Source organism: Chinchilla lanigera, unplaced genomic scaffold, assembly GCF_000276665.1.
Source record: "Chinchilla lanigera isolate Chin_1 unplaced genomic scaffold, ChiLan1.0 scaffold00144, whole genome shotgun sequence".
NCBI classification, from domain to species: Eukaryota; Metazoa; Chordata; class Mammalia; order Rodentia; family Chinchillidae; genus Chinchilla; species Chinchilla lanigera.
In genome coordinates, this window is record NW_004955545.1 from 1210400 (window position 1) to 1223435 (window position 13036).

Sequence of the window (13036 nt, forward strand, 5' to 3'; positions counted from 1 at the left end):
CAATGTTGCACACAGGAAAAACCAGTTTCTTCTTTGGTGACATGAGAAAATTTACCACAACTCCATTCAAAACCTTCAGGCACTTGACTTTTTTTTTTTTTTTAATATCCTTTACCTTTTTAATAAAAAGTAAAAAACAAACAAAAAATACATCGATGTCCTGAATAGAACCTCTCTATGTAAAGATCTCACTAAACAAATAAACATAGGACCAGACAAGAAATGGAGCTATGAGTAGCAATATGATATATTATGAAGCATTTATATATTTATGTATATTATGTATGAATGTGCAGTTATACATGTGTGCACCTATGTATGTATGAATATGTAAATATTTGCCTACATACATGTCACACACACATACATATTTATACTGACCTCTTTAGATTGAAGTCCAAGGCACTTTTTACAATGAACAGGTTAAAGCCATTAATTTAGAACATAACTGTTTCTGGGTACATATCGATTTACAATGCCAACATCAGAATTCACATCTTTCCTTCCCATCTTGGCTGGTGTGATGAATAAGGAAATCAGCTTAAGAAGAGACTAGGAATGTTTTTGGATGGCTGGATTGATTTCTTCTGCTAGTTCCTTGAGAGTTCTCACTGGTGAGACACTGAGCTCTTCAGGGAACGAACCCAGGGATCAGGAACACAGCTATTGTTGCGCTATTCCGAGTAGAGGCTGTGTGGCCTTGCATCCAGGGGACTGGCCCCCAAGGCTCTGCCTCCTGATGGCCCTACTTCCAGTGGCTGAAATGAAAAACCTAGAAAGGGGCTTTGAGGTGGCTCAGGACTATGCGGGGAGCACTCTGTAAATTAGAATAAGCCCGCCTGTGTTGACGTCACTGCATTTCATATGCATCATCCAAGCTATACGACCTCAGATGGAATTTTAAGATACATTTATCTTTCTCCTTATGGCCAACAGGACATTTCCATCATCAAATAATTTGGTAATTGAGGTTCAAGGAAGAAGTGGTTTAATTCTCTAATTAATGAAGTTGGTTTTCTTTGCAGTCTCTCAACATTTATTGTGTGTGCAGATCACCTAGGGATTTGTTAGAATGCCAATTCTAATTAAGCACATTTGGCATGGGGGCTTGGATTCTGCATGTCTAGTAAGTTTCCAGGGGATGCTAACGCTGGGGTCTGCAGACCACACACTGGGGAGCAAGGATTACCACACAGCAATACACTTGGATTACCGTGCAGAGGTCTGCTTTCCCAAGTCTGAATCTGTATTGGCTTCCTTGATTCTAGATGAATAACAACTTTACGGGAAAGGTCAGAATATATTTGCTCTCTATAAATGTAAACGTCTTAGTCTGAGATGTGCTAGAAAGAAAGCCAGAAGAGAGTTCTATTTAGTAGCAGAAAAGTATTAAGAAACAAATCGATTACCACCAGTACATTTCATCAGTCAATTATAAATTGAGAATTAGCTAATTTCCATTACCCAGTGAGTAAGGAGCCTGCTGAAAACAGGTGCCCCAGAGATCTGATGGCTTTAATGGAGCTCAGCCTAGCATATAACCGAGGGAAACACAAAGGCTGGGAGAATTTAGCTCCATAGAGCATGGCCTACGCGCAAGATAGGGCTGGAAAAAAAAAAAAAAAAGATAGGGCTGAGCTACTCAAGCGATTGAAACCAGGCATTTAGATCTTCCTCTTTCAGATGGCGTAACTAATGCCACAGAGACCCAAGCCTTGATCAGTACAATGAGTAAGAGAATTGAAGCTCAAAGATCATGGTGTGGTGGCACATGACTGTAATCTCAGCATTTGGGAGGCTGAGGCAGGAGGATCACCGCTAGTTTGAGGCCAGCCTGCACTACACATTGAGTTCAAGGCGAGTCTGAATTACATAGCAAGACTCTGTCTCAAAATAACAGAGAGAGAGAGGATATGAATTGAAGCTCAAAACTCAAATGCTTTGAAATTTGAGATGATTCCAGCCTTTTTCCCAGGAGAAAACCTGCTTTGCGCTATCTGTGTATCTGTGTGAATGTTAGAATTTGTGAAGGAAACAGACACAAAGGCTCAGATAAATCTACCCCGATGCTACTTTGTTTGCACCTATATAATACTGTACAAAGTGACAGAGCAAGTGAGGGTCTTCCCTGGAAGGATGCTCGGTGATTCTAGGGAGCCTTTGTTCTTAATGAACACATCCTTTTCTTCCAGAGATAGGACCTTGGTCATTCAAAGGAGAGAACAGGGAAATTCTACATGTGTGTCTCAACCACTATATGGAGAAGGAGGGGTGTGGATTTCAGGAGGTGCTTGATTTTGCTATCAAGGAAACATCTCAATTGAAATATTTCTTCCCAGGAAAGGTAGAATAGCAGAAAAGGAAGCCTGGCTCTGCTGTGCACGTCTTGCCCCTCTTCCCATCATTCCCTTGGGAGCTGGGCTCCATATTAGGTGATAAACATGCAGCAACCTGGCTCCCTCTGGGGTGTTGCCAAGCTCAGAAAAGTGCATCTGCATGTTGGGCTGTCCTCAAGCCCTGCCTGCAGGGAATGCTGATCCTGCCTGCCCTTACTCTTCCGTAGAGAAATGCTTACTGCTTAGAATTTCAAGTGCTGCATTTTGAGTCACAGAAAATCAGGACCCTTCCTTATACCCGGTGCCAACATTGGAAAGGAAAACTTGTTGGCTGAGCTAGAGACGTAATTTACGGAATGGAATGGGGCCTTTGCATTTATATGGGAAGAATCTGCCCTTTTATTAAACTGGCTCTGCATGGCCACACATGAGGGATGGCTTCTAAAAATCTCTTCTGAAATGGCTTGACAGAATTTAGGGTAGAACTGGTCTCCCGCGCTTGTAATAGTGCTTTCTTTTTCATCACTAATAGCCAGCTCTTGGAGAACGAGAGTATGGCTGTGGGATAGGGACCCAGGCCAGGTGTCAGGCCGCCTCTGACAGTGATGTGTACTCAGAAACAGTTGTTGGGAGAGCAGGCTGACACTGGGCCTGCTAAAGACTAGTTTGATACAAAATGTTAATTGAAAGTTATAATATATTTTATAATATAGCAATATATTTCATATTTAAAATAAACTGTTATGCTTTCTCCTATCATTAAAAAATAGCAAGCAGCACAGAGGCAAGATGCAAATTCATATCGAAGCTCATCCGAATTGGAACATAAACACTTCAGTCTCTGAGTCTGCCATGGAAATGTTTCCTCCGTTAACATCCTGTCACTTCCTTGTTCTCTTGTGGCCGGTGCAGAATGGAGAGCCTGGGACCAAAATCGAGTTGTTGCACCACCAAAAACCACATCTGACGAAGGTGGGTCTGTCCTGCTTGGGATTCAAAGACCAAATACAGCTTGGCAATGTCGCTTATTCCCTGTCCTTCTTGTGGTCAGCTGGATGTTGTCTCGTCCAATCAGATTCATACTGTTGGTTTTTTTGTTTTATTTTGTTTTGTTTTGGCCAAAAATGTCAGCATCTCTTTGGGGTCCTAACTACAGGTTGGTGATAAATTTTGTGCTTTTTCTCCACCAGCTTGGTTGGTCACGACGTCTCTTCTGTATGTCCAGGCCCAAGATCACAGCTACCAGAATACGTGTCTCAGGTGTGTAAACAACTGTCGCCGGGCACTTGGCACCTAGGGTTGGAGGTCATACGTTGAAGATTTGACAATGGTTTCATTCAGAGGGAACTCCAGTTCATGTGTAGGCATTTCCAGTAATGGTGTAAGACAAAAATATCACAGTTATATTTTTCTCTATCTGTATATCACTATATACCTTTGGACTGAGTACTTTCTAAGAAGCTGTGGTCTATTTCAGAAAAAAATCTACATCTTACTTGTCTGACAGGAGTTTAAAGTTAATTTCTATTCATGCAGCCTAGCACAAGTCTTCCTGCCACCACAGGCAGACAGTTAATATTGCTATCCCTGGAATAGCACTTTCTTAGTGGCACAAGTGACCCCATTCCCCAAATGTTTACTTTGGGGGCAGTGGAGGAAGAAGGGGCACCATTCAGAGTGTCATCAAGCCGACTGACTGCAGGGGGAGAGAAGGGGCTGTCCCAGGCCTACCAGGAAGTCACCAGGTAGCTGTCTAAGGTACTGAAACCAAACCACAGTCAACAGGGACAATAAAATGACTGCTAATGGACTCTCAATCTGCTTCTAGCAACTTTCCAGGAAGCAGAATGACTATATAAAACCGGGGACACATTTTAGGATTTAAAAGCAGTAAAAGAGTAATAACCTAGTGGTAGTGCAATGACTTCACAGTGTCTCAGATGGGGTCCTGTGATCATGACAAAGCCATTTGCTCTGAGAGGAAACACTGATTCCTAGTTGGAGGTACACTGTTTTTGGAATTACACTTGGAGGAGGAGGAGGGAGGTTCTGGAACTATACACTAATCCCATATTCCTCCCTGCTGATTCTGCGGCCCATTTGATATGTCAAAATTACTTTTTGGTAATTATGGACTGCATTCAAATGTAGCAGCAAAGTGTGGTCTAGCCGGTCAGTCTAGGCTGTTGTTGGTGACAATAGTGATGTCATTTTCCCCCTCTATTAAATACTTCATAATTAATAATATTAACATTACTTTCATTTTAAGTACAGAGAGATTGAGGTATGAGATCCAAAGATGTGGATCCAGATTTAATTTTTCTTTATTGTGATTTTGTAACCTACTTTTGTTCTTTTCCATGACTTATTCATAGAAAGTTGCTGAAAATGTAAGGGGGAAATCCTCAAATATGATAGTCTTTATTCTTCAATGACATTCCTTCTTGGCCTTTAGTAACCACAAGAACTTTCACTTGCTCAGCATTTTAGAATTTATTCTCCTGTGCGCAGTCTACAGCTACTAATTTATGAGGTTGTCAGACCACTGGTCCCTGCTGAGGTCAGACAGTCAGTGGTGACTCAGGGTGGGCCCCCTCTTGCTCTTTTGGATTGTATTAAGCATTTCTATAGATATGATGTCATGAAGTTATCTATTTTGAAGATGGCAAGAACAGTTCATAAACACTTTATGACAGTTTATTGATGATGATCACACATATGTGGCCTTTCATCCAAAGGTGCGGATACTTATTTGGACTTCAATCTAAGGAGGAGTGCGCTTCTAGTCTGGTATAATTTACCAACTGATGCTATGTCTCAAGTTCCACTGAGTTCAGTGGTCTTAAAGTATCACAGTACATCCCTGACTTTACAGTACATGAAGCTATAATATGGCTTAAGCGATGAGGGGGTGGCTCTGTATTTCTAATTCAAGTGTGTAGATAGCTTGGGGAATATTAGAGTGCTTTGACCTGCCACTGTGTCATCAGAAAGATTATAGGAGGGGCTCTGCCACTGGGCCAGCCTTCTAGGAGTGGGCAGAATTAAGTCAGTTCAGTACTAGAGTGAGGTTACCATAATTGTTTTTACATGTAGCCCATTGGGGTTTTTTTGTTTGTTTGTTTGTTTTGGTGAAGGGTCTTGGTCTTTTTTCCTTTTTTTCTGGTACCAGGAATCAAACTCACGCTCGCTGGGCAGAGCCTCATGCTTGCTAGGCAGGTGCTACATCACCAAGCTACATCCCCAGCCCATGTGGCCCGTTCTTGAGTAGATAAATAAACCTCCTCCACTACCAAACTTGCAAATTAGGTACAAGAAGGCATGGCATTAGAATCCTGTCTCTTTACCCCTCTCACTGTGATGCTGAGGTCAAAAGATGTAGGAAGAAAATCCAGGTGAGCTACACCCAGGATAATCAATACCTAGGTCATTAAGGGTTGATTGCATTTGCAAGAGAATTGTAACTTCCCCACATAAAGCTGAAATACTAGTACAGAGAAATAGCATCCCATTTACCATTACAGAATCAACATGCAGATTCAGTCACTTATTTTTTGAAGGGTGAGTATTCTTTTGCCAATGATTAAAAACCATTCATAGCTATTGCACTACCAATAGGTCAAGTCATGCTACAAATGCCCGTGTATCTCTGTGATGCCAGTGGCTACTGCTACCGGAAATAACTTCAACAACTGGTTGCTAACTTGGTCTTCAGTGTTCACCTAGCGAGAGCATCAATAATGGGCTAACGAATTATTCACAGACTATGATGGATAAATGATAGTCTGTGTACACTTTCAGGCAGGAGGAGCGGTGGGGGAATCTTTTTTTTTTTTGTCTTGTTTGAGACCAGGTTTTGCTATGCAGTTCAGGCTGTCCTTAAACTCACTTTGTAGCCTGGCCTGCCTCAAACTCTTAGCAATCCTCCTGCCTCAGCCTCCCAAGTGCTGGGATTACAGGTGTGCACCACTATGCCCAGTTGGTGGTGGAATCTTGCATGTCATTAATTGAAATGAAGACTAAATCCCTGTGTGTGCATTTGCCCATGGCCACACCCATACATCTGTGTGTGTGCACACATAGCACAGGGTACAGCAGAATGGAAGAGGCGAGCGGGTGTCAGTGACTGAGGGTGGAGGTTAAACGATCAGGATTGGTGTGCTCAGGCGGACCACTCAGTGGGCTTTGTGAAATGGAGTTAATGCCACAAGGAAACTGCATGACTATTTCATCTGTCTGTACATCTGTTCACACAGAAGCACCATTCTTGGAAAGAAAAGGAATAAAAGGAGGGGGGGATCTTTCAGACAATTAACAGTTAAAAGAACAAGTAAAAAAATAAAAAGCCAACAGCAGGTGTGGCATCTCTGGTGTGCAAAAAACAAAAACAAAAACAACTAATGAAACTGCTCCAGGGAATTATCAAGAGTAAACCATTAAGGAGATTGAAACTACAGCAGCAGCAGGCTGGGGTGCAGCTCAGTGGTAGAGCGCTTGCCTAGCAGGTGCGAGGCCCCAGCTTCCATCCCCAGCACTGCCAAACAAGCAAACAAAACACAACACAAAACAAAAGCAATAGCAAGACACAAGGAAGAGGTTAGCAAGGGACCAGGTCGTCCTGAAAGGGAGGCCTTCATTCTAGGTAGTGGTTGTCTACTTTGCAGGCCAGTGATACCCTCATCCCTAGAAGACCAGACCCGGTGCTGCAGAGGAGAAGCCTGCACAGCGAGGCACCACCTTGAGAATGTCCGTGACGTTTTGTTACAAAGCTAAGTCCAGGATGACAACCTGAGGCCAAAAACACCCTTTTGGATTACCCTAAACAGATGAAATATTCCACACAGTATCATGGACTTTCCAGAAACAGAGGTCAAAGACCTCAGAATGTGAACAGTGATGGCTAACATGATGGGCTTTGCATCACAAATGCAATGCGTGGTCAGATTATAGAGCAATGAGAAAGATTTTCAGTGCCTGTCACTATGCTCTGTCTTGATGTTTTTGGAGTCTCCTGGAGTTTGAGACATATGGGAATAATTTTTGCACCAAGATTAACATGGCATAGTAGGAACAGGCTGTGGATCTCTTTCTTCTTATCCTACCCACAAGGTTCCCTTTGGGGCCCTCTGTGCTCTCACGAGATTTCCCTTTGAGGTGACTTCAGATCAGGCAGAAGGGACTACACAGGCCACTCTATCCTTCTCCCAGCTCAGCAGCTCGCCGGTGAGCACTTGGCCATCTTGCACTCCTAATATCTGGGGCCCAAAACCTGTCATTGGGTGAATACAGCTCAGCAAACCCCAGACAACACCCCTATTCCCGGCCGTGTTATTGGGTCGCTCCTGTTCGTGCACGCTTCTGTCCCCTTCCCTCAAATATATATACCTGGGCATGTGGTCCATCAAAACACAGCTTGTTTGGGTGTAACAAGAAAAATCTGCAAGAGCTGTTATTTTTAGAAGCCTGCCTATCCCTCCAGAATGCCAACAATTTTCGCTCAGCATCCACTTCAAATCACACACAGTGCATATCCAGGGCAAAGCAACCTGCACTGTGTTGGAAGGGACCTGCCTCTTCGGTGAAGCTCAGAAGGTGGCTGTTACTAGCTAACTACCTGAACCGAACGCATCCCACATTCAGATTCAAGCCAACCGGACCCACGGTAGAGGCTGCCTACTGTGTGCAAGGAAAGGCACCAGGTCCCATTGTATTTGGGTTACGCTCAAACAAGAAAGGACCTGGACTGAACGTGGGATGTGCATGTGTATGTGCTTGTATGCACTTGCAAACACACAGGTTTATGTGGGTATTAACAGAGGATGGGAAATCTGGCTTTTTTTCAGTCTAAATTGGATATGTCTGTTTTGGCAAGTTGTGGGCAGCTCTCTTATTTTTGTCACCCAGAGGCTTCCTTAGACAACAAGAAAAGAGAAAGGTGTGCTGAGGTGCCCCAGCCTGACCCCACCCTCTCCCAGCGGCCCCTCTTCCAGGCTGGCCCCACAGCTGGCTGCCTCAGTACATCCCCTCCCCACCCCCATGTGAAGACCTGAGATTGAGCGTGGATTTCTGTTCTCCACCAACTGTGCAGCAAGGGCCCTGCCAGAGGCGTCGCTTCCTGTCATGTCCTCTTCCCGCTCCCAAGTAGAGGCACCTAAACAGAGATTAGATTTCTGGTTTCAAGGCATCTCGAACCAAGCACGCCAAATGAACGTGAGTTAGCTAATTCGCTGGGTCTTGCTTCTCTCCAGTCCCTGGTCTGAGAGTTCCACGGTGGCAAAGCGACCAGGAGAGAGTTGATTTGCATCTTAAGACCTATGGGTAACGCTTCTGGAGTGGGGAGTTTTATTTAGCAACTGCTTGAACTTGTGTACGGGGTCGGAAAGGAGGTGGAGCTGACCCCGATCGGGCTGTCGGAGACAGGGGCGTGGGTGGTCCCCACCGCCACGCTCACACCTCGGGCCTCCAGGATGGCAGTCAGGAGCTGCTGCTGCTGCTGGCGGAGGGTGTCTGCGATGAGCAGGGGCAGGGAATTGAAGCTGGCCGTGAGGTGCTCCAGCTTGGACTCTAGGCTGCCAATCTGTTTCTCCAGGTCCTCGCTGCGATCATTGAGTTCTGTGATTAGGTCATACATGACGTTCTGCATCTGTGCGGAGAGATGGGAGGGGACAGACAATCACAGCGGGGTCTGCTGTGGGAGACAGGAAGCTCCCGCTGCTTCACAGCAGGAGTGAGTGCACCCCAGCTGGGTCAGATGTGGCCAAGGAAGGACACACGGGTTACTTCCCCAAGACGGGAGGCACATTGTTTTTCTTGTTACAAAAGTAATTTTAATAGGAAATATGTATGTAGGGAAGGAAATGGCACCCTTTTTTCTTAAGAGAAGTGAGCTCTAACCCTGAGCTGTCAGTTCTCATGGCCTTTAACAACTAACGGGAGGGTGCCGAGGTGCAAAGGGCCAGCACCACAGACTTAGAATTAGGAGGCTGGGGTTCAGGTGGGAGTCCACAGCACACTATTAACGCACTCACTATCAGGCTACTTAACCTCTGACCACCTTGCTTCCTTATCAAATTGGAGTTAATAATAACTACACCTACTTATGAGTTATTGTCCCCCAACCCCTGCCATTTTCAACACAGCAGCCAGCATGTAAATGTCACTACCTCCTGAGGCAGGGCCCTTGGCCACAGTGAGCTGTCTTGCTGAGGCCCAGCCCTCCCCCTGCCTGGCCCATGTGCCACAGTTTGGGACATCCCCAAAGGATCTTCCACGTGGCTGAGGTCCTGGTTGATTGTACTGTAGTTCAGACTCTCCTCAGACCAGTTCTGCTTCCCACACTCTTGACAGGTGCCGTCTCGAGAGTGCGCCCCAGTTACCTTCTTGCATCCAACACCACCTCACCGTACCAGGGGCCCCACCTTTTACCAGCGCTCTGTGCCCGGACATCTTCAGATCTCCTGTGCTGATCTGCAGAATCCCAGTCTACGTGACAGCCTTATTTCTCCCAGCAAATTATCAAATGCTATTCTGGCTTTGTACCTCTAACTTGGGAAACAGATTCACAGGAGTCTTCACACTCACAGGTGTTTGGGAAGAAGGCTCTTGCGGTAGCAATGCACACAAGCCAGGCTGACAGTTGATGTCTCCCCACTCCGAGATACTAGGGAGCTTTGGCCTTTGGGGGATGGCCAGTGACAGCCTGATCCTATTTCACCTGAAACATCAGGTGACTCCAGCAGGAGCTGGAAACAATGGGTGCCCCGGGGGCCAAAGGGGCAGGACCTAAGGTGAGAAAAAGCAGGAGAGTAGAAGAGGGGAGAAAATGAGAAGCCAGAGAGGAACAGGAAGGGGGTACTGGAAACGTAGCAAAACCTTGCCAACCGGAATTCACTGGGCGGCTCTCCCATCAGCTCCGCCATTGCCAGAGGTGACTTTAGAAGTCAAAGTCTGTCCCTTGTTAATTAACATTCACAGAGCCGCCTCAAGGTGCATACTCTTCCCGGAATGCGTAAGACCACAGATTCCTCTTCCACAGGGCACCCTGCTGAGCTCTGGATTTGAGGTCCAGGACCTGGGCTTAGGCCCCAGCCCTGGCACTTGCCGACTGCCTGACCTTGAGACAGTCACTCTGATCCTTGGATCCTGGTTTCTTATTCTGTATTCATAATCAGTATTACCATTTGCAAAACCTTTAGCGTTTCCAAAGCACTTTTGCAGATATCATCTTATTTGATCACCTGAGCCTCAGATGGTAGGAATTTCTTTGACATTTCATTTGAAGAAATTGAAGCAATCAGGTAAAATACCCAAGCCCTCCCAGCTCTGTCACCATATAAAGTAGCTATTCAATCTAGAAAATAATATTGAGAGGCCACGTGCCACACTCCTCATCTGGGGAGGCACGAAGGGCAGGGGTGGGAGGGTGACGGGTTGGGAGGGCAAAACACAAAGAAAGAAAAGGGAGCTGGCGGTGTTCTGTTGCCTTCCCTGTTCCACTGCCTGTGACAGGATGCCAGCGGGAGCATGGGCCAATGTGAAATGTGCTAAGCTGCTGCCAGCATCTTGGGCAAATCTCCTGGGGGCAAGAGACAAAGACTGGAGGATGTCAGAGCTCATCTCCTCCCCCAGGTTTTGTGCCGTGTCCCCCACCCACCATGGCTCTGAGAATCTCCCCTTAACCCTTTGATGCACCTCTTTTTTTCCAGGTAACTTGCTCCCCCCTGGATACATGGTTGGCTCCTCCATCCAATTCATAGGTGCATTTTCCCAGCTCACTGGGATTTTTGCTCCACCCAATTAGCTCTGTTGGGTCCCTTCTCTCTGAGAGGTTGTGGGTGGCATTGCAGAAAGGTAGGCTTGAAAGTTGGGTGTACCTAATAAATATTCTTGGGGGAGTATCACCCACAACATGCATTGCTAGATGGGAAGGAAAGCACTGCCACTCCTAAAAGACTTGTATTGAGGAACCTCATTGGGCCATTTCTGAAGCTCACCAAGTGGGTTTCTAGCTCTGTAGTCTTTCCCCCAGCCCATGAACCTCTTCCTGGCCATAGCTGATCAGTCCAAAGGTGGGCACATGACCGACCCAAACTGGCCAATCAGCTCATCTCATCAGAGAATTTAGAAATAAGACCAATAAGAGGTGGATAGGGAGGAGAAGAATGACAGAGACAGAGAGAGAGAGACAAAGAGACAGAGAGAGAATAAGAATTGAGCCAGGCGCTTGACCAGGAGAGATGAGAGATGGTGCAAGAACACCTCCTGAGGCTTCCTGCATCCTATTCTAGCCAGTCCCTTCCTGCAGTCAGACCGCGTGTCTGCTCTGATGATGTGCCGGAAGGCGACTCCCTTATATCCTTAGAATGTGTTCCTCCATGAGACCCCAGGGTTCTCTCCTGCACACCAGTGTTCCATTCACATCCCGTCCTGCCTGCGCTCCCCCTCACTACCCCATGTGTGGGCACCCTGGCTCCCAGGAGCCCCGCACTCCACCTGAAACCTCCAAGGCACACAGGCTGTGAGCTTCTCCCCAACTGTGCTGAGCCACTTAGTCCCTGATTAAAGTCCCATGAGCCTAGGGGCCACTTTCTTTGGGTTCATCCCTCTATTGAACAAGGCACCTGCAGGTGGCCCAACAACCAGTAATTTCTGATTGCACCCTCTTTTCAAAGGGTGCTTAATTTGCCAGAGGGAGTTGCTCTTGCTTTCCTGGGGATCGGGTTCCATTATGATAATTGGCATCTGCTGGAATGTTCTGCCAGCCTGGCCCTGGGCTGTGCACTTGACCCTTGGGTTCTATCGGAAGCAATGAGGAGGGGGCCTTTCTGCAATGGTGCCAATTCTGCTCTGCCCACAGTGTGGCCTTCACTCCCTTCACCTAAGTAATTTGCAAGAGGAGCAAGTTTCTTTAAGTGCTTATGGCAGTTCAGCGCCAGAAACACAGAATGACAATGTGGAAGTGAGCCTTAAGCCCTTGGGCATCCAAAGGAGGCTTCTTTTTCTGGGATCTTCATGTTTGCCTCTTAAGAAGTAAAGGAACGCACCACTCCCCACACCAACCACCAATTTGGGGCTAGAAAATCAGGGCTGTAGGGATTGGAAGATGCAGGAAAATACACTTCCAATTATAGCAGCACACGGGAAGGGCCTTGTTAGGTGGAACCCAGGCTGTCAGCCCAGCTCTCGCCACCATTGGCCCTCATTAAGGTGCTTTGCCCCCGTGAAGCTCAGCTGGTCCTCAGGAGCTCCTTGGTGCACAGCTAATAAAACCACACGCTGAAAAGACCTAGTGGGACAGCTAATTAGTTCCAAGCAAGGACAACCCTGAGCCACTTAGCTTAAGAAACAAATGCCAAGTTTTAAACGACACACCATAGACTATAAACGTCAAAAACTCAAACCTTCTTTAAACCAAGATTATTTTTTTACCAAGGAGGAGCTGTTCTTCACTCTCCTGGTCCTGCACTGTGCACTGTGGACACAGCCAGGACGCAGCAGGAGCAGTGGTAAGGTCCGGTTCACTGCCTAGGAGCGCTAGAGTGCCTTCAGACTCTGCCCCTCACCTTGGAAAGGTCCACCAGAGTGTTGGCCTGGTCGCTCAGTTTCCTCTGTTCCATCTTCACGCTCCTCAGTCTGCGGGGAAGAGTTGGGACAGCCAGATCCTTCAAGTCCGTGTTAAGGGTTAGCCCCAGCGGCAGGCC

At 46.5% G+C, this 13036-nt stretch overlaps 1 protein-coding gene across 4 annotated transcripts in view; it reads right to left on the reverse strand.

Annotated features, from left to right (window-relative positions):
- Nucleotides 1–1840: 1840 nt before the first annotated feature.
- Kcnn3 (potassium channel, calcium activated intermediate/small conductance subfamily N alpha, member 3) overlaps nucleotides 1841–13036 on the reverse strand; it is a 161950-nt gene continuing 150754 nt past the window's right edge. For 3 of the 4 annotated variants that reach the window (XM_005411527.2, XM_013508360.1, XM_013508361.1), the window contains 2 exons: nucleotides 12899–12968; nucleotides 6251–8979 (listed from right to left, as the gene is read on the reverse strand). In XM_005411527.2, coding sequence (XP_005411584.1) covers nucleotides 8683–8979; nucleotides 12899–12968 — 367 coding nt within the window. In that variant the 3' untranslated portion in view covers nucleotides 6251–8682. Of the gene's footprint in view, nucleotides 3630–6250; nucleotides 8980–12898; nucleotides 12969–13036 lie in introns of those variants that run through there. The other variant, XR_001232197.1, reaches the window with a different exon arrangement.